The sequence below is a fragment of the Megalops cyprinoides genome, chromosome 14 (genome assembly GCF_013368585.1).
Source record: "Megalops cyprinoides isolate fMegCyp1 chromosome 14, fMegCyp1.pri, whole genome shotgun sequence".
In the NCBI taxonomy this organism is placed as follows: Eukaryota; Metazoa; Chordata; class Actinopteri; order Elopiformes; family Megalopidae; genus Megalops; species Megalops cyprinoides.
The window spans coordinates 25,634,464-25,660,363 of NC_050596.1; the positions used below are offsets into that span (position 1 = coordinate 25,634,464).

The 25,900-nt window shown below is 44.1% G+C and overlaps 1 protein-coding gene across 4 annotated transcripts in view; it reads right to left on the bottom strand.

Annotated features, from left to right (window-relative positions):
• Positions 1-25,900, bottom strand: part of myo1b (myosin IB) — a 96,309-nt gene that overhangs the window by 59,496 nt on the left and 10,913 nt on the right. For all 4 annotated transcript variants that reach the window (XM_036544725.1, XM_036544724.1, XM_036544723.1 and 1 more), the window contains exons 2-3: positions 21,066-21,208; positions 14,466-14,581 (exon numbers count right to left, since the gene is read on the bottom strand). In XM_036544725.1, the coding sequence (XP_036400618.1) occupies positions 14,466-14,581; positions 21,066-21,200 (251 nt within the window). In that variant the 5' untranslated portion in view covers positions 21,201-21,208. The remainder of the gene's footprint in view (positions 1-14,465; positions 14,582-21,065; positions 21,209-25,900) is intronic.

Below are 25,900 nucleotides of genomic sequence, written 5' to 3' on the forward strand. Positions count from 1 at the left end.
GAGGGCACTGACAGATATTTAACTTGTTAGGGCAAGCAAAAAAGTCAAAAATTCAAATCTATGTGATGTCATTATGTCACCCATGGTCTTGGCCCCAGATGAGTTTTGAGTTATGGGACCAGAAATTTCATGGCAAGTTCCAGTTTAGCAGGGCTGTCTGATAGTGGAGGCATGACAACCAAGGCTTTTCCTGAATTTTATAGTGCAGCAAATTAGTAGGAAGGGGGGGGGGGGATTTTGTCCCTTTCATTGTCTTTTAGCATCCCCTATCTCCATAAGAGCAGCTGTGGACTATGCGTGTTTACAGTAGGAACAGAAGCTCTTGGAATGTTTGAGATATGATTGAAGTGTGAGGTCAAAATGGCCATGCTGATTGGATCTAATCAGTAGCGGCAAAACACGACCAGATCCCTGAAATGCACCTCTTTGATGAAGTGTTCAGAACACAACATTAAGGCCCTGAAGTGGTCATTTATCTGTATCCGATCAGTGTCTTTTGTTAGCCTGAGGATAACGTTACAAAACATGTGAATTTTTCAGTCTTATCTTGTCATCCTCTGCATACTTTAAAAAGCAAATATTAGATGCTGTTTCCTTATTGCCTTCTTCAATTGTCCTCTGCTTGCTTTATGGCCATCAGAGCTCAAAGTTCAAAGAAAAGAGAAACGGCAGGGTCCAAAGGGACAATATCATGATGTCATTGTAGCCCCATGGTTACCCTGCCATAGCACCATCATTCTAACCCTTGGAACATGAGTGCAGCGTAGATCCAAGTCCACAGTTAACACTAAGAAGGGGGACTTTTTGATGACTCAACCTGGAACTTAAAGCAAAGGAAATGGCTGGACATAAAAAAAAACCTGTACCACTATTTCCAGTGCTGGACTGGGTCCTATTGGTATAACCAAAAAAATCTCCTTCACAAAATCATCCCTGGCTGACTTTTTTAACAGGATATTACAGGATTACAAGAAGAGGCCGGGACTGAAGCCTGGAGGTCGCAGTGATGATAGACCAAAACATCTGGCCCTCTCTCTGGACAAAGGAGCTGCCTCTCTCCACGTGGGTGTGAGATCTCACACTGAACAGCCAAGTCAAACCAGTGACCCCTGACAAGGTTGTTAATCTTGAACACCCTCCTGCTCCAGTACTTTTAACATCAACCTCTTACAGCTTTTTGGACACAGACCTCTGCCTGTATCCAGAGATCATGGAACATTACATGATTAAAAATAGGACTTTGTACCTTTCTGCAGAGCTGGAACATTTGCCATACAGGATAAATGATCACACTGCCAGGGTAAATCTCGCACACGTTCATGTTTTGCCAATCGGTAAAATGTCTAACGCCATCAATCAGGAAAGCCTGACACCACATCTCGCTGCTGCACAGAACATCTGCATGATCCCTCTCTTAAACTCCACTCCTCCCTCTATAACCAGCTTCCTGCACCAACAACAATTACTGTTTGTAGTTTTTAAAATTTGGTCACATTCCAGTATAGGGGGCAGAATTGTGTTGTAGCGGTAAGGAGCAGGGCTCCTAACCAAAAGGTTGCTGTTTCAACTCCCAGCTAGGGTGCTGCTGTTATATCTTTGGGCAAAATACTTAACCCACAATTGCCTCAGTAAATATCCAGTTGTATAAATGGATAAAATCTTAACCTACTGTATGTAAGTCACTATGGATAAGAGCATCTGCTAAATGACAATAATGTAATGTAATGTATGTTCCATAGTATCATCTACACCACTAGCACCATCACCATCTAACTCTTTCCCTTTTTAAATGATCATCCAGCTTGGTGTAACTCCAATCACGGCACTTGGAAATTTCTACCCTACCAAGATTGCAATCCATCAGTTGCTTCGTAGACTAACTCAATTACAGGCTACAAAATAATATGCATTATACGTTTCTATTATGAACATATAAGCTATGGCAATGATCATAACTAATCAGTCACAGAAAAACTTTGGGTTGGGATATGTGTGACAGGTGTGAACAGAACAAGGAGACTGAAGCATCCAGAGTACTGGTAAACACTGATTACAGCTCCCCATACCCAGTCACCCCCACCAGACATGCAGCTGGCAGTCCTCTGACCTTTGACCCACAGAGGATCCTCTGATAAGGAGGGCTGGTATATCTGGGGTCGGGAGACCCCGCTGATGTCCGTGTGTATACAGAGGGATCAGGTTTCAGAGTCCCATCTGTCTGCTGGAAACAGCTTTTACTGTTCCGTGGAATGATCGTGAGGGAGGCATCTAAGAACACAAAACACCCCTCTCTACAGCCAGCCCCAGAAGAACACTTTATCCCAACTTACTCACACAGCATGCAAGAAATGTTTACTACCTCATTATGATTCAGTAGCAAATACTGTCACTAATCCAGCACCATCAGGAGTTCTCTCCTTGTTGCAAGGCAAGCCGCAGCACTAGCATACGGTAAACATAGTAAAGATACATAATTGCTGGCAAACATTATTGCTCATTAGCATTGTGGCATAATGGTAAGGAGCAGGACTTGTAACTTAAAGGTTGCTGGTTTGATTCCCTGCTATGCCACTGCTGTTGTAAGGTATTTAACCGAGTACTTAACCTAGAATTGCCTAAGTAAATATCCAGCTGTATAAATGGATAAAACTGTAGCCAAAGTAAGTCGCTCTGGTTAAGAACGCCTGCTAAATGACAATAATGTCATGTAATTTACCGTGCTTACTTGCATGGAGTCAATCTTGTGACAATATTCACCCATCCCCATCTGGCGAACTATATTCACTCGACCATCCTTGACCTGACAATTCTTAATCAAATACCCAGGTCTTAATCAAATACCCGAAACTCTCAGCACGGGCCAGATGTCCAGTATCCAGGAAGCAGCTATGGGGGGGGGTTATGGGTCTGTCCACTGGGACTGCCTGGGTGGGGGGTGCTTAATGGCCCTCTTCTTAATACCGCAGATATTTGAGTTATCCTTATCAGAAGGCAGCACTCCCCCCTGCCTGGCCACCCTATCTGCTTGTGAGGCCGGGAGAACTGGTCAGAGTGGAGCGCTATCTGCAGCGTGACCTCCACGCTCCCGCTTTGATCTGTTGGTGCATGTCACTTCCCCCTCTCCGCCAAACCTCTTTATTCCTGAAGCCAGACCACAACAATGGTGTGTGGGCCGAGCCCTGACAGCCAATGGGAACGTAGGCTGTGTGGTTAGAGATGCAGAGTAAAATCAAACGCTCCCAGACAAAGCACCTGGGCTAGTTTGTCTGTTGTTATTTTTCCTCCCTCTCCACTTAACCTATGAAAACACCAGGTGTACTTCCCTGCGTAGTTCCTGTCCAGCAGCAGAGTAATTAAAGACATCATGACTTCAGATATACTAAACATCATGAAATTGGATATGTGTAAAAGATGAATGCAAAACTGAATTTCCGAAAATGATTCCTGACAGCACCTTGCACCATGGTGCTTCTTGGTGTGGCACTACATCTACAGCTTTTTAAGCTTCACATTAAGAAAGAGCCCAGGGGCTTGCAGCAGGATGAATTGTAGAAAGCTTAAACCCCCCTCGGTTCTGCTTTGTGGTCGGCTCAGAGCTAGCGTGACGCTACAGTGCCCCGGCGAACAATGCCCCCGGTGGCGCTCTGCGGCGCTCAATAGCAGCAGGATGAAGTGGCGAGGCGAGTGCGCACCGCTGGGCTCTCATTACCTCATTACCTCATTACACAGGGGTGTAACCCGATCCCAGCGGAGGGCCAGCTGCCCGCCTCTTTAGTGTACCGCCGCAATCTGTGCCCCTAGCAGCTCTGAGCTGGCCAGCCACAGGCTGGGCCATCTGTATTGCCGAATTTGCCTTAATGGTTGCTTTTGTGGGCATGCTTCTCTGAATGTGAGGCACCTGCCAAGGTTGATTGTTTGGGTCAGTTGCCATAGATACAAGTAATTCCCTTTTTTTTTTTTTTAGGGAGGAGGGGGATTGCTGAAGGCGTGTTTACTTTGGTTTTAGAGCAGGGCCTGCCTCAATGAGATCACCGGTTCTCAATAATGGCCGCTGATTGTTCTCTACAGTAAATCGGACTCAATTACGGCTAAAAGCGAGGTGGCCAGCAGCTGTGTCTCATAATAGCCTCTCAGGGCTTTCTCTGTGCACTGGAGCAGGTGTGGTCACAGACACCAGAGACAGACCGCATCAGACCAGACACAGAGAGAGAGTGTCTGAAATGATGGACATCCTTGGTTTCCTGGCCACTTGCCATGGATTGTAATGCCTTCTGGTCCTCATTTGAACAGGCAATTTTGATCACTTGCTCGGTAACTGACAACACAGATTGGCTAAACCATCCTTGCCAGACAGTGTTCACAGGGTGATTATACAATGAGAGAATAATTAATATGATTGTCAAAACATTTACTTACAATGCCCCCACATTTTCTTAGGGATCATTTATCCATTTTGTTTGTTTATCAGCGATCAATGTAGACCATAAATATTAGCACAGACATAGCAATATCCTAGTCCACATCCTTTATCCCAGTGCAAGTTACAATATACACACCCAGAAATACGGAAAAACACGTTCAACAAATTATGATAGCACACAGTCACTTGAAACATCATTCTATACAACAGGGTGGGAAAAACAATGAGGAATAAGAGTAGAGTATAGGTAAGAGGAAGTCTAGCGGGATAAGGCAACTTGGAAGTTTAATGATTAAAAGTCTGATGTTCTTTGGGCCATTGTTTTCAGTTTGGAGGTAAAACAATCACTTTAGGGGGTTTCCTATAATGTACAGGAAATACAGAGACTACTCACTCTTCAAAGACACACCTCAGTCAAAATGACACTAAACACAAAGTGCAAGGAATAATGAATGGGTCTGGATGGAATTATTGCTTAATATTTTTACTTTTTCATCATCTAACATATGCTCTTATCCAGCCCAAAGCATATCCGATAAAGCTGCGTGAAAAACAGCACGTACAGGACACTGCTGACCACATCCAAACATACGTCATCCCCTCAGACAGTGCTGTGACAGCTAGTGATAACAAAACAAAAAGATTAATAACACACATGCGTCAACAAATGAACAAACCTGATGCGTAAGTGAAATATGGCAGTACAACACACCCTACAATAAGACTACACAAATAGGGGAAGGTGAGCTATAAGGGAAATGCTTGGTTTTTTGCTGGAATTATAACTACACTTAGTATTACTACACTCTTACTCCTGCCATTTTAAACCTTTCCTCCCTTCATCAGTTTCCCTTAATACTTTAACTATTCCTAACATTTGCATGGCGCCAGTGGTTTCCGAGCAATGAGAAACATCTTCAGGCTTTTCAGAGCCCAATTAATGCCATATTCGCTTTTCTACATTTATTCCAAATGGTCAGTAACAGGGGAAAATGCAAGAGTCTGGAAGTCAGTGTGAGGAGACATTCGAGGAATGGTGTCTGGAGGCTTGACCGTGGGTCCCTCTGCATGCGGTGACCTAATACTGTCAACACAACGGGTGATGGGACACGCTCTTCACTTTGAAACATTTGTTGTCCTCGTTCTTCTGGCTTTGATGTGAAATGAACAATGGCACAAACCCACTGAGAAACATGCAAACAATTATTTAACTCTTTGACTGAAGCTTTATTTAGCTGTGGGAGTGAGTGAGCCGTGTGCTGAGCCGTAACTGACTACCGGATGATGTGAGGGACAGTAAACTTAAACGAACAGACGATTAGAAAAATAGACCCACGGTTAAAACAGAACATCTTAAATTGGGCTGACACTGGAACAATCCACCATCAAGGACAAAAATGCCTCAAAGGAAATACAAATTTGGTACAGAAATTTAAGCTTCAATTCAAAAGTATAATTTTAGAAGAGAAAATTTTGAGTGTGAAATTGGCTTTTGTTTGGAACACCTTTAACAAAGGACGCTCCCAAAGCAGTTTTTGGTATGGGAGAGGTCTTCCTCACAAGCTATATCTAAACATGTCCTTTGACAGCCACCGTAGGAGTAACTCCACAGGGGGGGGTTATACAAACTGGTAAGTAGGGAATGTGAATTCTGAGATGAGGTGAGACATATGGGACGATCGCCCCCAGGCCCAACCTGCAGTTCTGAGAAGGAGGACAGAGACATGAGGATATTGCATGGAAGGGAAGCTCTTACAGTGATGTGGGTGTGTGTGTGTGTGTGTGTGTGTGTGTGTGTGTGTGTGTGTGTGCGTGCGTGTGTGATTCTGATTCCAATGAAGGCTCACTTGTTAAGAGAAACAGTAGCAGTCACCCATCTCTCCTTCCTCTTCTTTAGGCAACTAAGCCTCACTGGGAGCTGGGGTATCAGCCCTCTCAGGGCATGAGAGAAGGAGGAGTCAGAAACAAAGACTCAAAATCAGAGTGGATATTCTGTTTCCTTGACGGAGTGCAGTGCCGTGGAACATTCGCGGAGACCTACAGTCAAGCATTCACTGACTAATTCCAGGTTATGAGTGACTAAGACAGCGTTTCTCAAACCTGTCCTGCATGTTTTAGATCTCTCCCTGCTTCAACGCAGCTGACTCAAATGATCAACTCATTATGAACTCCTGAAGCTGCTGAATAACAAACTGATCATTTAAATCAGCTGTGTTGGTGCAGGGAGAGATCTAAAACATGTAGGACAAGGGGCGCTCCAGGAGAGGTCTGAGAAACGCTGTACTAAGAAATTCATTTCCCACAATGCCTTTGACAAGCACTGCCTCTGGCACTGGGGCGTGAGCTCAGAGGTGGCCAAACGAAGCCTGAGTGAGACCCCGTCACTGACGGACTCCCGTTTGCCCGCCGATGAAAATAAACTGCTAACTCATTCACACTCAGTCCCTGATATGACCTCATGCTACAGCCCACAGCAATACAGGAAACTCCCTGTATCAGCACAAAACACAAGGGAGTGCCAACAATGACCTATCCTTGACATTTCCAATAAACTGGACATGAATTCTAGACAAGGTCTTTACTCCTAATCTTTGGCTCCCCAAGTCATTCTCTCTGTAACCCTATCCAGATTAACAATCATTCCTCATGCCTTTATCCACACATATCATATGAATTGGTGCTAGTACCTAATCTCATATAAGACCACATTTATATTATGGCTCATGTGCCCTCATTGGCCATTTAAAACCACTGCATTACATTCATTTAGCAAACATTCTTATCCAGAGCAACTTCCAGCACAAAAGAACAGAAGTGTATGCATTCAAGCTGAAAATTCAAAACCTACCAAGCTGTGAGCATAACCAAAATTGTACTAATAGATCATGAGAAGTAAAACTACTTAAAATAGCATGACTATATGATATAAATAAAGGATTCTGGATTTTTTCTATGATATGACTGTGGAATCATAGCACTATCACTAATAACCAGATTTTACAAGCCTTGAGGCTACTTCAGTTTACTTTAGTATTACTTTAGTTTACTTAAGTATTTCCTCTTGTGACTATTTATTTAGTTGACTAAAAGTTGCATAATCCCCTGGTGTAAAGTAATTGAAAGCATTTTTAAAATTGAATCGAAAATTGAAACTCCAGACAGCCTTTACTTGGGTATTAAGTGAACACATAGTTTGTAAAAAGCGAGTGAAACTTGGCAGCAATAAAATCACAAAAATGGCTTTAGACCATAAAATTCTGCAAACAAGCAGTCAAACTTTAACAGTCAGTGGAAATAGCAGTCAATCGCCAGTAATTATGAAACAACGTGAGGTTAAATAGTCAAGCCTTACTGGCTAATCTCATGTATAATCTTACTGCTCAGCATGAACTGCTCCCCACTGCTGGAACCATGCACTGCCAAAATACTTAAAGCTACAAGCAGGGCCAGATAAACTAAACAACACCAAGGAAGGGTAGACACCGAGCAATAAAAAAGGCTAAACTCCAATTAATTTTGTCCATAATTTTGCATATAGAAGAACAATATGGAATGCAAATGTATCAGATACGCATTACGTCCTGCCCATAGGAATCGTGTTGGGTGTTGGGTATAGTATTGGACAAAGTGCAGCTTCACGTTTGCCAGCTGGCTAGATCTGTGAGACACTCCCCGTGGCAGAAAGACAAATTGCCTGCGAAAAGCTGTCAGCTCCTTAATCTCCTGCTCCAGCACCATTACAGAGCCGCTCATATAAACGTGAGGTGCGACTTCACCCGGGTGGTCTGCCACTCCCCTCCTCGCTGGACCATTCTTCACCCACTCAGAGGGGGTACTTGTGCGCCCTGCCAAAGCAGGCCTGGTGGCAGAGGTTTCAGGACCCAGTGTTTTTTTGGGCCCTGTTTCTGATGGTGTACCAGGTTGGGGTACTCTGTGCATGGTGTTTGAACACTTGCAGCAGTGTTAGGCAGGTAGGAAGAGAGATCCAAGTTAAAGAGCAGATGCAGACTGGTTACACAACAGGCTGTTTGTTTTGTTTATGGCTACTTATTTGGCCCCGCTCTCTAAAGCAACCTACTGTCCTTGTTAATATTTAAACATTGCCAGGTGCGCAATTCTCTTTTTGAAATGAACAGCATTTCGCATTGACTGAATCACTAGAGGGTGTTTAAATACTCATTCTTTAGACTGGTGATGGCTTCTCAACCCTAGATCACAAAACAAAACATAAAAGGCGACCTAAATAATCCCTTGACCATATTTTCATGGTGGATTTAGAGTGGATTAGGGATGAGGATCAGGGCCTAATGAGTGTCGGTGGTCCCCTGGTGTTCCTTTAATTATTGGCTGCTATTAGCCCCCTTCGTACAAACCCCATTAAAAACGCAAAATGACCTCCTATGGGGGATGGCCTGGAAAAGCTTGATAACCCACACAACATTTACCTCAATTTAAAAACAAACAAAAATACAAAGGTTTTGCTCCTGAAACTGAAAGATGTTACCCAGTATGAGGCAATCGATAGCTTTAACTGAAAATCTTTGTCTTTATAAACTACTTTACAACCTGAACAGTTAGGCATTTTCCTAGGGAAATTCAGATTCTTTTCAGGCCTCATTTGGCTTTTGATGACTCCAGTCACAATATTAATAAGCTTAGTCTCCATATCACAGCCCTTCGCTTACATAACCTTGGATGCTCTGCACCCTTGAATAGACAGTCCCGCCCAGAAACAAAGTCGTAAATTGCAGCCGTAATGACTTATGGCTTCTGCGCTATCATGCTGTCCAATGTCAAACCAATGTGAATCCATGGGAGTGTCCAGCCCACTTGAAAAGGCAGGGTAAAGACAAAATGCTAACACATGGCGAATAAAGCGCCATGGCCCTGGTTCTCGGCCCCATCCAATCCCGCGAGGGGAGGGAGGGGCCAGCTCAAAGAGGCGTGGCCTGTTTTCCAGCAGAGCGAGGCCTTGCGAATGCAAGGTTATTCGCTTATGCCTATAAAACATTGACTGAGCATGTCTGTTGGGCGGGGTTTGTAGGACATTGAGAATGAATGACGACCACGGTCACTGAAGCTGTTCAGCAATTTGAGCCCTAAAGAATGCAAAGAGTCTTCACTCAAAGATATGCAGTATGAAAGTCCAGCTTTGTTACCCTTCTGATAACCTGTTCATGAAAACACTTTAAAGACATTTACACAGTGTTATTACAAAAAAAAAAAACTTTCCCTACAGAATTCCCTCTGTATCATAACAGAGAATGAGACCCATAAATATGTAAATAACTTTATTTTGTGACATTCCTGTCACCTCTACATTTCATAAAACTTTTTATGGCGCACCATCAAACTTTAGGGGCTGGAATCCTTGGTCCTGCATTCGAAGGATGTTCAAGGGAAACCTGGCCTTGCTTCAATTAAAATGTGATGCAAATAACACTGGAATGAGCTGACACAGTGACTAAAGTGACTTAGAGGAGTCTCAAAATGAGATGGAGATTTGCATGAAAACGGTTTAGTGCAAATATCAAGAGTACTCCATGTCCTGGACCGGAGCTGTTTGTTGGCTGGCTGTTGGCTGTGTGTGCGGGATCTCGCTAAGCTAAGTAAATGTTTATCTTTAATTTAATCAGGTTGTTTTACTGTGCGGGCGACCTTTGAAAGCCCAGTTTGGGATCGTAAAATAAACAGCCACCTTCGAAGGGGTGATTAATTCCCTCTGAATCCCGCAATAGGCTTGCTTCCTCCCCCTAAAAGCTATGACGAGCCACTATGATTCCCATTGCTTTCCCTGGCTTGATATGCTCTCTCTGTGTTTTTTCCACCATAGCAAGGGCTGCTTGCACTCTTTTTGTCTGATACTGATGGGATGATTGATTTTTTTGGTGATTCATTTTTGTTTCAAAAGGAGAAAATCAATACTTAAAAACATTTTTTATGCATTTTAATTAATAATCTCTTAATTAAAAGGGTCTACGTGGTAGACCGGCATGCAATTTTTAAGAACTTTTAATTCTGTTTGTAAAGCACACTTTCAATTCTGATCTTGAATTGTACACAACCAGGCTGAATGTAAAATACCAGAAAGAGGTCAGTCTTCCTCCTTCAGCAAAGGGATGAAAGGGATGATTCATGGTTTCTTAAGTTAAAACAGAAACTTTGCTGGAGTTTGCTGGAAACCTTTGACTACATGAATAAAGAATAAAATCTTTGTTTTATGACTGAGCATGAATTCATTAATTCATTCTATATACAAATATGCATATCTTAAAAAACTGTTAAAAAATTAAACAACCAATAAACAACCATAAAGTATATCTTCAATCATTAAATCTTTTAAGCTTTTTTCTATTTAGGTCAGAGCTTTAAAACAGGTTTTTTTTCTTCCACAATGTGATCTCCATTTTTGAAAGTCCTTGCAAGGTCATGAAAAAGCTGTTTCAAAGACAGAAAGCTGATGCTTTAAAGAGTTGTGGAGAAGAAGAAAGAATTCAAGCTGGAATAATTCTGTGCCCTCCAGTTATACATATCTCTGCACCTTCTACGCTCACAAACATAAGCAAATCAATGCAAATGGCTGACTGCAATTTTTTTTACCAACCTCAAAAATCATCTACAATTGCTCTGAGGACACAAACAAAGAAAGGTGTGGAGTGCCTACAAGTTCACAGGCAGAGTGGACTACCACACCTTATTAGTAAAATGTCAGCACTCTTGTCGTAATTTATAATGTACGCACTTATATAACCTCAGAGGACAGAAGTGAGGGAAATGTCACAAAGCCTCCTGGGTAGCGACACTTCCAGGAAGCTCTGAGAGCATGATTTTTGTCCATCCTTTTCAGTCACTTGGTGACGAGTCCAAGACTTCTCAGTTGATTCTGAGATGTCCACATCTTTGAGCATGAACGTCCAGCCAGATGGCAAAGACAAAGGGATTAAATCAATTTATGGACCATTTCGTAAATAGCTGGCCCTGACGAGCGCTAAGCAGCCCCTGAAAGGAGGTCCTAATTAGAGGACTTAATATTTTCCCGTCATGTCTGCCACAGGAGTGGAGTTTCAGGGAGCCCACAGACACCCCTTTCTCTACAGCAGTACAGGGTCTGCAGAGCTCTCATCTGCAGTGGAGACCTGCTTTACAGATGAGCTCTGTAACACATGCAGTAATTACGATCAGATTAGAGCTCCCTGCTCTGCTGGTCACCCTGGGTAAGAGGTTATGGCCATCTAGTAGTAGTAATGATAATAACAATAATAATAATAATAATAGTAATAATGACCAAAATTAGACAACAAAGGTTCTAGACAAGTTTCATCTTAAACATAAACAAAGGTAATTACAAGCTTGGTCAGCTCATTCTAATCTTGAGATCTTGAAACTCAAGAAGGAAAAATGAGGCCTGCAAGACCTTTTAAAATGCCTGCAAGGCGAAGCGCTTTCCTTTCCTTCCCAGCAACTTAGCAGCTCCACTGCTCCCGCGATTACGTTTGCTGAGGGAGCGCTGCGTCCGCCGTAACGGCGCGTGAAGGACCGGCCATGTCATGGCGTACTGTCCAACGCTGCTGGAATGCTGCTGGTGCCCCTGAGGCCCACAAATCCAGCCTCTCAGTTATCACTGCCTCCCCACTGGAGCACTCTGCTTCCCAGACAGGATGGCAGAAACATCTGGAGGGGGTTCAGCTCCTGGCCGCAGATCAGAGGGAAAAAAGAGGCCGTAAGCTCTATAAAAGCTTGACATAAGCATCCTGACGGGGAGAAGGGTAAGATTCGCACACTCTAAAATCGAGGTGGGGGGGGGGGGCATGGCAGGGGGTGGGGAAGGAGGGATTCATTGCCTCCAAGCAAGGCAGAGGCTCACTATAACACCACAGAGAGAGCGAACTGGAAAAAAAAAGAAACGTCCTGACATCCTCTTTGTCCAGGCTAGCCAAAAACAACAGCTGGACACATCTGTCCCTACTCAAGCTCCCGGCACTGCTACTGCGAGAATGTGAGGGAAGGGTTAAAGATGGAGGAGGGGCATCTGAATGACAGTGAGAGGGCCTACTCTGAGAGGGGGGTGCGGGGGGGGGGGGGGGGGGGGGGGGGGGGTTGACTGCATAGGAAGACAGCATGCTTTAATGTGCTGGAACAGACCCTGTGGGTAAAAGGCCTGTCTCAATGCCAGACATCCTTTGTCTTTGCAGGGCTTGCTGGGATCAGGCTCTTGGCCTTTCTGTGGGCCCGCGTGTCGGCTGGGCCTGAGGAATTGTGTGGGGGGGGGGGTGAGGGAGCTAATTGACGGGTGGACTCCTTTGTTTTACTTCGGCAGGCCTTCTTGGGGTACTTGGCACTGCTCCTGAGAGGCAGATGGGCACACACAAAAGAAAATGGGGTGGGGGGGGGGGGGGGGGCGGAGACGGACAACATTAACAAGCTCACCCCTCTCTCTGAGGTCTGGTGTGGAGAGAAAAGATTCAAGAGCTGGAATGGTCTGTTCTCAGGTCATTTTTACCTTCTATCCCATCGGATCGGGCAATCAGATACATGACAGTAACTTGAATGAATATGATCAGATCTCAAAAGAAATGAAAAACCTTAACCTCCCTTACTTCAGTAATATAACAAGAGTGTGGTGTATCACCTAATCACAGCTCACATTCACTATGTTAGTGGTTATACAGCAGGCTCACAAGCCATGTAAATATGCATTCTTGTATTTGTTCAAAAACAGATGGTTTCATAGTCTGTGTGCGTCTTCACTAGCCATTCAATACAGCCCTACACACACACACACACACACACACACACACACACACACAGTTGACAGCTAAATTCTCAGACAGAATATGCATTTCGTTTTCTTCCTTCTTGAAATCTTAAAGTGGAGACATTTTAACTTTTAAATGATGTCACCTGAGAATACAACAACAACAGTCCCCCTCAGTGACACCAACATCACTTCAAGAATGAGTAACACATCAGACTGATATGGCTCAATTTTTGGTTGACACAGGCTTTCAGTTGTGCTAATACAGTTACATTTTATACTGTTGCAATCATGTCATAATGCAGTAAAATACAGTAAATACAGTACAATAAATACAGTAACTGAAATCAATCTGCCAGACACAATCTAACAATCATTTTATATATTCAGTCCACAATCTCTCTAAATGCCCAAAATTAAAATTCAGAGCTCCAGTGCTATATTTGTTACTTTGTCATTCTCAGTCTATGTGCAAAGCTACCATGTGGATGTCTGACTCAGTTAACCAGTTTATCTCTGGGTCTAAATGTGCTTGTTACTCTGATTTGAAATGCAACATTACACCTGAAACTACAACCTAAAATATGTTTCACAATACCTGTCTGTGACGTGTTTATTGCTTTTCACACCACACCCTCTCCTTAAACTGCAGCCATCACTGTTTATTTCTGAACCCTGGCACCAGTGGTATAATTACACATACTGTCTTCTGCTGATACGTGAAACACAGGCCATATTATTAGCAATAAAATTATTTCGACTACTACATCGAGACCTTATAATATAATCTGCACATAGTAGTGTTAACAGATCAAGATTTATACGTTTTAAGTCCAATACTATTGCATTGTTTTGTATTACTACTACTTTGTCTACTTTTTCGGTAAAGAGTGGGCTTCCTCCAGAATTCCACTCAGGATGGAGTACAATAGAATGGGTATAATCCCACACCTACAGCTGAATTGATGAAACTGAGCAAAGCCAACCATCCCACAGGAGGCTGCTCTGAATAAGGGAATCACTCCACCAGCCTACTCTTATAAGACAGGCGCTGTACAAACTGAATGCTCAGATATTCTTGACCGACTTTGCTTGCGTTTCTCTATACGGAACTGATGAGCAAGGCGGTTCACGCTGCATTTGACATTTTGCTAGAAATGCATCAGCACTTTCAAATACAGGAGCCCTTTGTTGTCTGCGCCCCGGTATCTAACAAGAGCCCACGCAATCCGAGAGGCAAGAGGGTTTCCGAGACGTTTGCGAGGGAGGAAGGAGGGGTCAGGGACTCACATGTGGGGGCTGAGCTCGTAGAAGTTCCTGTTGCGGTACTCTTCCACCTTGTCCGCTGTGAAAATGGGCAGGGACCTGTAAGGGTTCATGGAGATGACCACGCTGCCGATGTAGGTCTGCAGAGAGAAGAAAGAGAGAGGACAGCGTTAAACCTGGGTGCTCTGCATGGGGCTGATGCTGGGCCCAGCAGCGGAGCTGACTCTCAGCATCCTGTAGCCGACATGGCCTGGGTCCCTGTGGTGGAGGTGATGCTGGGACTCTGGAAGAGGTAAGGATGTTCCCTGTGGCATATGGTGCAGGCAATGATGGATCCTATGGGTTTCACAGTAGAGGCCAAGGTACTGCACTGAGGTACCCATTGATTGCATCCTGCACCTGAGAAATCTGCAGTCTGACAGCAGATGCCCCTCCTTAGTCTTTACCTGGTCACTAACAGGTGCTCAGTTGTGTGAAGGCTGTTCAGGGCTTAGCAGTTCAACTGCAGTGGGACTTACAGAACACTTACTATAGACTGTTAGATATTTGTACAGCCTCACAGTTAACATGCAGTGTACTGAAAGGGTAATGTCCATACTCTAGTTATACCCAAAATAAGTCCTCCAAAGCCACAACGGCCATTTGACTGATTGATTATTGGCCGTGACGTAAATTCACCAGCGCACACAGAACAAACAGGGCCCTTACGCAGGCTACCACTGGAGGAACAGCTGTGCTGCGAGGCGTCTACGTGCTCCAGCGGGGGAATTCCAGGGGCTCCGTTTGGACACGCCGGGGCCCAGAGAACGTGGGGAAAACGTGAAAACAAAGCAAAAATGCGCGGAATCCTGGAACGTTGCGCTGGGAGAACAGCGCCGCCAGGGACACCGAGCGGAGGGGTCGGGGTTCCTGTCTATCAGAGATACCGAGCTGTTGATGCTCCGCACGCACAGCAGACTGCACAGTTAATTGCTCACATTGTTTGAATGCTGACATCTGACGGAGATTAAATTGCATCAAACACACGATCCAACACAAGTTCAAAACTTCATTCAACATTTTCCACCAATTTGCTGGTATCGAATAGGGGCTGAATCTAATGCCGATATTTGCTGGGTATTTTTTTTTTCTTTTTATTATTTACAGCACATTTGTGGCATTTGCTGTGATGCAAACGTGTGAAAATGTTAACATTAATTCAATTTGAACAGAAGCACAACAATGCAGGTATTACGCCGCCATGTGCATTATGGAGTACCTGTCACATATGAATAACTACAGCGGCAGCTTACTAGCTGTTTAAAAAATGCACAGACATAGTGACCATGCAGACGATGGCAATTTTGCAGCTTTTCCCAAGTTCAATGAATATGAACTGATAATGTTTTGGATCATCTGGCAAGCATTTTCAGCATGAATGTGGATTCAGAGACTCCAGTACATTTAATCTACAGGCATCACAGTGGTTTGGTTATGAGGCATATTTCCGTTTTAAATGCAATTTTCCAATAAAGTAGCACCCAAACAGTCCACAGACTGTGATGATGATAAAAATCCCTCAGTCACACTCTGTAACTTGTCCCATAGAAAAAAGAAAGCAGGCTTTTCTTTGAGTTCAAAAAGAAAGAGATATGAAAAGAAGTACAATTACTATAATTCTGTATGTATTGGAGAGGGTCCTATTTTGTACTTGCTCTGCTCAACCACATAAGTCTGGGGCACACTATATGCCCTCTCACACCCCACCCCCCCACCCCCTCCAAGAGAACAGGTCAACACAGACACATTATCCAGGGGATTTAAATCACTTGCAGCGCCATTTCAACTCTAATCTTACTTCAAGGTGCATAAATTGAGATGTAAGCTTCCCCAGGACTTTGTGGAGTTAATGGGCACAGGCTACCATCACAGTGCGGAAATCTTCAGGCCGATTTTAGCTTGCTTTTGAAGGAGCTGCACACAGGAGCCACATGTTATTCACACAGACATAACAGTTTGGGTAGAACCATCAACATCAACCAAAAACATGCCAGTACGAAATTACTGATTAAAGATAATGTGAACATTAAACTGGAGAGAAGCCTTTATGTCCTCAACAATTTGAGGTCTCTGATTTGGCTAACAGTTTACTGTAACTGGGGTCAGTTCTAAAGCATGAGCTTTACTATTCTCATCCACACCATGGATTGCAATATCTATTCCGGTACGTGTTGGTTTTCACAAAATTCTGCTTTCAACTGAAGATGATCTCAGTGAATATATTCCTTGTGAATATATATATCTAACATCCCACATTGGTAATGATAATTAATTTTTTATGTTAATTTGGCCCTTTGATTTTAAAATCTGAATCAACATCCCTTCTTTCCTCACAACAGGGATATTAACTTCATATTGAACTGCTATATGCTAATCATGCAGAGATCCTGGCAATCTCAAGAAACCCATACCAAAAAAATCTCTAAATTACTAAATTTACTAAATTTGGACAGGTGTTCAGAAAATTAAACATGTGAATGAACATCTGTTCATGGGTTATGCAAACTGACTGTGGTAATAAGTTATGGTAGTATCCATAAAAAATAGTATCCATAAAAATATGATTGTGTTCTCCCTGAAGCACCATTATTTTTATTTTGATTCTGAACATTGTTTTGAGCAAGCTGAGGACGACACTGCCCTTTCCCCCAACATCGGCCTCTCTCGGATTCTAGTCACCCCTTCTCCTTACGCTAAAGAGGATGTTGCATAACGCTCTCCAGCCGGCCCTTTTCCATGGTAACACATCCCACGTCAAATCGTAATAACATACATGGGCGGCATAAAAACCCATGGAGATGCATATATTAAAACGTGCAGGGCAACAGCAGCAGGGGGTGTGAGGTATCACTACCCAATAATTATGTTCACCTTCATAACAAAATAGCAAAATGGGGGCAGGTGGTGGGGAGTTATGCAACACTCGCACATTCCTTTCTATCCGTTTCACAGGCCGAGAGAAACGCACACAAACACGCAGCAACCCTATTGCCTTTTAAATGCTCCTGATGAGGGTACAGTGCAAATGTTTATCCAAAATCCTCACATAAATTACGGCCAGCATAGCCCATAGATCAACGCAGGCACGGGTCTCCCTCCGAGACAGCTGAACAAAGGACCACCTCACTGTGCGGCCCACAGCAAACGCACAACCCACAGCAGAGGCGGCACTTTGACCCCCGGCTATAAAGGAGCGGCAGGCAGCAGATTTTTCCGTTTCATTTACCTGACCAATGAGCCTGACATGATAATGCTAAGCACCGCCGGCGCGGTTTCACCGCGTACGTGTGACCACTGATGAGAAGCAGGGCAAGACTCTACCTGGCTGTGGTCAAACGTTGCTAGATGCACAGCCTTATCCAGGCTGACCTGGGAATCAGGTCAGTCATGGTCACAATCCCTGCTCCTGAACTACAACTCCACTCTGCCTGAGGCCAACCACATGCTGCAAACATGAGGAGCAGCTGTAGGCCTGACCCGCATAACCCACAGTGGTTTATGTTTAAAACTGACCAGGTATTTGCCTTCATCTTATTAAGAAAGATTTATATAAAAATAAAAATCACCTACGGATGAAAGGGAGATGGGCCTGATTTAAACAGTGCTCTTTGTGGTGACCCAACCCATTGAAACTGTATTATGCAATGGATGGAATGCGTAATACAGCGAATGGGAACATTCCAGAGTGAATGGGGTGTTAATGGAAGCCCAAATTCTCACATGAAGATCCGTGCGCGCTCCATGAAGAAGCAGCACTCTGTCCACCCCCTCAGTGGCAATGCTGACTACTATCTTGAGAATGAACAACAAAATAATCAGCGTGTGCTGTACACTTTCAGGATTGGCCACTTGAAACATGAAAGTGATCTATAAGTAAATGCGTCATAGTAAGACGCAATACAAAATCAGTTGTCCTCTCAGTGCATACCACTCTACCTGCTAATGACCAAAATGGGCCAGGTGTTGTACTTTCAAGTGCAAGTCCTTTCAGGCATTCACTTTAATATGCAAATCAGGAACAGCGTGTTCAAATGTGGACAGAAAATCGCCCTGTATACACTTCTGCTGAGAAATAGGTTTCTATCAAACTTTATATCATAATTAACATTAATGCGTACACCGCATCATGTTGCTAACAACGCACTGTAACAGCCACATTGAAAAAGGACTACGCAGCTAAAGGAGACCTTTACTTAGTTACAACCTCACAAATAACAAAACAGCAACACTGCAGGAGTAGCCTCACAAAACCTTCCTGCAGCAAGGCCATTTACAAAGGACCTGATCATCTGAGTTGCAAAAGAGTTTAAAGTCTATGAGGGCTGTTTTATTTATTTGTGAATAATCAGGAAATATACTCGTGGCCAAAGTCCCAAGTTCAGGCCGACAAAACGTGTACTTATGAAATAAAGCAGCTCTGACAATCCACTTGAGTTCTCACACTTCTCAATGGGTGACTACCTAAAAACAGCTAAGACTTTAGACATGGTAAAGGTAATCCTAAGCGAGGATCAAAACTACAAATGCAATTTTGTGCATTACTAATGAATATTTAGTAGGAATTTGTGTTATAGTTGTCATAGAGGTTGGGGGGGGGGGGCAGGGGTTTGGGAGGATGCAATGGAAAATTACGCATGTGAACTCTACAAAAACTGACTGACCTGTTCAGCTCGGTCCCAGCAAACTAAAATAAACACGGTGGGGGGTGGGGTTAGGGAGCTAGTGTCATGTGATACGCGTGGAGGATGACAAAAGTGCCTGATCGAAAATGCGACAGACCGAGGTTACGGGACACGGCCTCCAGGCAGAAAACAACACGGATCTCAATGTGACAAAAGATGGCCGCACTATAATGAGATCCAGGGACATGTAGCAAAGTGTAGCCTTGGGTCAAGCCATCTGGAGCACTGCCGGCCATTGCCGTTCACCATTTACCATCAGTACAACCCGACAGTCGTAATTACACGTTGGAACCTGAGAGACGATTCAGCGGTCTGTGATTGACTGCCCAGTGCATTTTCACTTCAAAGGCTGCTATTACCCGGCAGGAAACTTGGTCAAAGTGGAGCCTGCATGCATTGGCACTGCAACGTCACGCTAAAGGCACAGGCCAACGCCAGGAAAAGAAGCATGAAAAATAAAATCTTATTTCACGTCAGAGTGTTAATTGACACTTTTTTTCCCTCCTTCTGTCTGCATGTTGGGAGCTCCTGGTCAGGTGAATCAGGTATCTTCAGTCATGAGTTGATGTAATGAGGACATTCATTTCAGCAGTTATGCAAGGGAGGAGTCGCCCCGGGCAGGGAGTGAAAGGCCTCGCTGACTGACTGAGCATACTTCTCTCTCCCATCAAAACCTAACAGTGCTTGGGTGTGCGTGCCTAAGTCTGTGAGTGACTGTGAGTGTGTGTATGCGTGCGTTGGCACGCCTGCACGTACAATCCCCCTGTCTGATTGCAATTTTGCAATCTCAGCATACGAAGGGTCGATAAATTTGAGTGGGCAAAACTTTTAATAAATAAATAATTAAATAAATAAGCACACCTTCGGGTTTTTGCCCCGCGGTGGTTTTATTAGCTCGAGCGCTGATGCCAACTCTTCTGCCACACTTCTGTCCCTTCAGCGACTTGCACCTCCTCTTCACACACAGCAGGAAGAGATGCCTCAGTTGCTTCCCACCCTTTTACCAATTGCACACGATCAGCACATCTCCCATCGCCGACCGGAAAAGGACCACAATCTATTAGTACATGATGAAATCGAGTGTTTATTTTATTTTGTGCTAGAAGTCACTCTGGATGAGAGCGTCTGCTAAATGATTGCAATATAATGTAAGTCTGAAAGTCCTTTCCTGATGAATATCCATTAGAGCCTACACGCTGCGAATAACTGAGATGCAACCAAATGGAGGGAAGCTTGGTGTCAAAATACAGTTCATAGCGAGGGACAGAAATTAATAACACATAAAAACCTTGTTGTTGTGCAAGGAAGGCAGCCAGTCCGAGCTCAGATCAATGACATCATTCCCTGGCACCTGCCTTACTTGGTGTAAAAGGGTTGTGTACATGAGCTGTAATCGCAAACCTAGGGTTTGCACTTCTAAAAACAGGGCCTGGGGTCTGAGAAACCTGATAACAAGAGCTAGGTTTTCATTGGCTCCTGTTGAAAGAGGTTGTATCCTATTGGCTGTCTTCTTCTCTGGGTGTCATGTCTCATTTAAAACATCATATGGATTCCACAGTGATTTGATTTACTGACTGGATATGTGTACTAGTTCTCAAGTATTCTTGTAATGGTTCAGGAATAAGGCCCAAAATGGATGACAGAGAAAGCATTACAACTAGAAACTGTAAGATTAAATGAAATAAATATACTGTAAAAATGCAGTTATACTCAAAGAGCAATGAGGAGACTGAAGATGTTGAACAACATGGGGAAATAAGGGGGCAAAAGTGTTAATAAACACGCTCTCAAAAATATGCGAATAATGGACTCATTAATAATGTCCAGAATAATGGACATTCAAACACCCACAAAACAACAAAAAAGCTCGCTAATGTCAACATGAATAAAAAGGGGGACTCACGTAGATCTCATTGTGGTCAAAACGCTTCCTCAGGTTCTCAAGGAAGGAGTCTTCAGAAAGGGGTTCTAGTAGGACCATGTCCCCCACCCCTATCATGTTGTCGAGAAGTGACGTCTTCACCTCCATCTTGGACATTTCCCCCCCTGCAAAGATAAAAGAAAAGGTGGCCACATGTTAGACATTTACTACCTAAAGCCCAGAGACCAGACACTGCTCATAATATGGTGCTTAACCTTGCAGAGGATAAGTACTGTTTTTACTGCACTTAAGTACACTGCTGCAATAACACCGCCTTAGACCCAATAGCTAGCTCGGTTTGATCATCCCATAACAAACAGTTCTAAACATAGCCAGCGCAAATAAACTTGAGGGGCAATATTTTGCCTGCCGGCGGTTTTGGCCTAGAGCAACGCTTGATTGGACTCGGCTGTTCCGGCTGTTCAGAACGCCGCGAACTTGAGAGATTCCGCCGGCGGTGATGTAACGAAAGAATGATGCACTTGACCTCTAGAGGACAGTTTGATTTTCACGAGTTCCTTCCATAAAGGCGCCCCTTCTCCACCATCTGAGGAAGGACTGCTATGTACACATTACTGCCACCACCTCCCCCTCCCTTCGTTCCTAGGCTCATTCTGGTAATAAACTTCGCAGGGAAATCCGTTCAGAGGGGAATGGATTTTATTTACAACTGCGTTTACTCTGGTATGAAATCCCCGCAGATCCGTTCCATAGAGACGGCGAGCAGAAACAGCAGTATGGGAGACAAAGACACTGCTGGGGGTGGCAGTTTTTCCCCCCATGTTCGCCAGTACCCTTTGGACGCTAATCCTGGGGCTATAGCAGCAGAGATAAAGCGAGGCCTCGGCCCCATTCAGGGCCTTGATACCGGGGGCTTTGCTGCAGCCCGGAGCCCCCAATATGTTGTTGTACCAGAGAGGCCCGGGTGAACCTGTGCACTCATCCGCCATTGTTGGGCGTCCTCCACTTCCAAAACCTCCCTCTCAATCAGCAAAAAAAAAAGGGTGGGATTCGGTGCCAAACGAATGCAGCATGATTCTTATGTTTTGTAGTTTCTGCCGAACACACACGTTTAATGAGGCAAATTCTTTTCAAATCCTTCCAAGGCTGTTACACAGCTGAGGGAAATGTTGCAGGGGAAAGTTAACAGCCGTGAAGCCCTCGACAAGTGTATCACAGGGGTACCACCTGTAGTGTAGTTGCCAATTCTACTTAGTATTTTAACCAGAAATTCGCCAGTCATGAGGCGTGGGGCATAAACACTAAGCCCCAATACTGCCCCACGTGTCAGTATCACAGCACCCCTAGATGCCAAACAGCTGCATGGCCACAGCCCTGTGCCAGCTCCAGGCTGCCCGCTGTCAGCAGTACAGAGGCCGTCAACTGCCACAGATTGCCGCTCCGCAAGGCAATGTGCTTCATCCTAATCTTGCTGCAGGAAAATAGGGGATTGCAAGAAGCGAAAAAAAAAAACAACGTCTGCGCCTTATCATTGGCTTGGCATACACACTGTGTGCTCACAGCAAAAACCATAATTACTACTACTGTTACGCTCCTGTTTCTCTGCTTCTAATACCTCCAGTTCAGTAACATACTGCCAGTTTAGATGGCCTGATAAAAAGACAGACAGATAGACATACAGGTATAGAGACAGATATGTGCCGGAAACAAATTCAGCAACCTAAGTACAAAGGATTGCTTCTGATGACAGCTGCGGTTATTTCCATTCATCTTATTTTGTTTGTACATTATGTCAAAGATTTGATTTCCCGTCTGCACCGTCCTTATCTGCCAGTGCCAGACCTTTGCTCCTTTTCAGCTGTCCTTAGCAACAGTTGTTGCTTGGAAGCAAGATGACATTTGAACATCTCCTGCCACAGACATAGGACAGTAAAATACAGGGGCCTCCTGGGCAAGACATATTGGCTTTAGTGCCCTGTACATCAGGAATCAATCATATTTATTGTAAAAACCTATTGTAAAAAATCTACACCTGTGGAAAACACCTCGTTTTAAAATCAGGTACAGAGCCATGAACGATCCTGTGGTAGCATCACCAAACTGAAAGCTGCACACGAGGTTTAGTTAATGTTGTTTGCAATGTAGTAATTCAATCATCTTTCATGGGTGACTTAAGTTATAGCACTATACAGCTGTGTCATGTTGAGATTTATACTGTTTTGTGCAACCTGTAAGTGCACCTAAGTGAATACACCCTTAAACCAGACAGTCTGGTTTAGGCGCAATTAAATGCAAGACCGGGCTGGGCCAAGACACCCTGGTCCTCAAGAGAAACTCTCCTCTAGTTTTGACTGGGTTAGTGCAGTCAGATTCACCCTGTAGCCGAAGAGTTGCCCCGGTTTAATGGAAACAAGGTTTCTCTATGAGGTTGTTTGGCCAGCAGATCTATAGAAGGGGAGGGGAAGGATATTAGCTCATTGTGTTCATTTCTCCTGCAGTTTTTCTTCTTTTTTTTTTTTTTTTTTTAATCACAGAAACTGGGTGTTCCAACTTTGAGGGAAACCTTTGGTTCCAAGTAACTCCCAGATTGGAAAACAATTCCGCATTTGTGCATAGCAACTGTAGATTTGGGGATTCAGGGAGAGACATAGCAACGGTGAGTTTTGTCTCGCCAGGTCCAGACCGCACCCCCCCTACATAGCCCCCCCCCCCAGGCCCCCTCCATCTCCTCTCCCCATCTCCTGATGGGCACAAATCTCTAAGCTTGTAAATCGGGCAGGCTCCAGAGAGGACAGAGCCTTCATGGGGCCAAGGAGAGAGGCACTGCCCCTGCACCCATCTCTCACATTCTCTCTCTCTCACACACACACAGACACACACACACACACACATACCAGTGTCAATGGCACGTTACGTACCCTCACTGAATTTAAAGGCCAAACCTGCCAGTGCCAGGTGGTCCACCCTTTTAAAGTTTCTCTTTATTTATCTTTTCACAGAAGGCCCTCAAGTGTTTCGGCAGCCTCCTGACTCCAGGACAGGAAGAAAATGTCTCTTATGGTAGCATGGTGAGAGCAGGGCTTTTAAATCCAGAGACATTTTCCATTCGTACAGACATAAATCTAATAACATTTCTGTTAGCGCCACACTATATGGCTGGCATGCTGAGAGGATTATGACCATCTGCATTCCTGCACATGTGTAGTAAAAATGCTGTTTGACCATGAGCCCAGTTTGTGAAATGTAATTCTGATAATGATGGAGACTTACTGAAACCCCTCAATTACCTGTTACCTGGTTTTAAGGACGGAAATAGAACAGCGCTGAGCTACGTGATGTGTTAAGGGTTAAACCGGGCAGAGGCTTTCAGACTAATTGGGACAATAATCTGTAAATGCATATTAAAGCAGGTAACAAACAGGAAATCTCCAGCACCTGGCCAGCACTAAAAAAAAGCGTTCAACTGTTCTGACCTAAAGCAACTACTGAAATATGCAATTTCCCTCCTACAAAACTGAAATGCAACAACAGGACATTAAGAGGTACTGTATTTCAGGTACTGTCACCTGACAACCTTGTACATAAACCCACCAGCCTGAATAATGGCAGGTCTGAATGGCCTTTGCAGTGATACATCTAAACATTTTGAGCTCATCAAGAAGATACAATGGAAAATACATTGACTGAAAACATCAACAGGAACAAGGGGCGCAAGTCTTTATATGGGAATACACTCACTGTTCAAAACAGGAGACTACAAATGGGAAACGTCTGTCATCCCATTCAGCCAAAACCAAACTCCAGGAATATAAAGTTTCACTTCCTGTACATGTGACCAGTGAGGTTCCACAGAGGACATGCCTGTTTGGGGAGAACGTGTCCTCTTTTCCCTTAGGCAAGGGACAGCGACCTGTTGAAACATGTCCCTCTTAAAACCAGAACAGACTACAGTCTTCCCCGTCACTCACCGTTTAACACTCCAATCGCATGACAAGCTTAAGCAGAGTAAAGTCCGCATAGATGTTTACAGACCTCAGACTGTCAAAGTACGCTGACAGAGCATCACAACTGGAACTGGCATTCAAACGTAAACAAAACTGCCACAACACAACTACTGCCAAAAAGATATTTATACACCACATCACTTTAAATTGGTGTTGATACAAATAAATTTGATGCTTAAAAAAAAAAAATCACTCATTTCTACCATAACCTGAAACCCACGGACTGTGTTGCCATCTACACTCACACTGCAGTCTAGGTAGGGACCAGCGCATTGGGACGGAGGCATCACTTAAGTGTATGTCCCTCTGCTGCTCACTGATCTGCCCCCCAGCTGGGCTGGTTGCCTAGTACCCCAGATTCTGCTGCTGCTCTTTGGCCACCACTGATGTAACCACATTAGGGAGAGTGCTGGAGTGTTCTGGCCTTGCGTGTCCATTAGAGAGAGATGAGTTATCATCCGTGGATAAAGACATGTAGGATTAGCCTGCCTGGCTGGGGAACTCATCGGAATGCGTGCTCAAGGTAAACCGGCAGCAAGGCAGTTTTTTCCGTTCTGGGAGCGTATAGATGTAAGCATTCTACTGGTGTGAGCTGGATTTGGAAACGATGCCAAAAGAGCCAATTTCAGAGTGAGCAGAAAAAAATACATTTGATCCCCCCCACAGATAGTTTTCCCAGTGACTTGCAAACGCTTTTGGTTTAGTCTATGCATGATGATTACCTCATCATTTATGAGCAAAATGATACAACGAGCGATGATAATATGTAACTAGACATGACATGCTGAAGTCCATCAACAGAGGATGGCAATACTTGTGCTGAAGAAATTTAAAAATTCTGTGGAGAAAGTT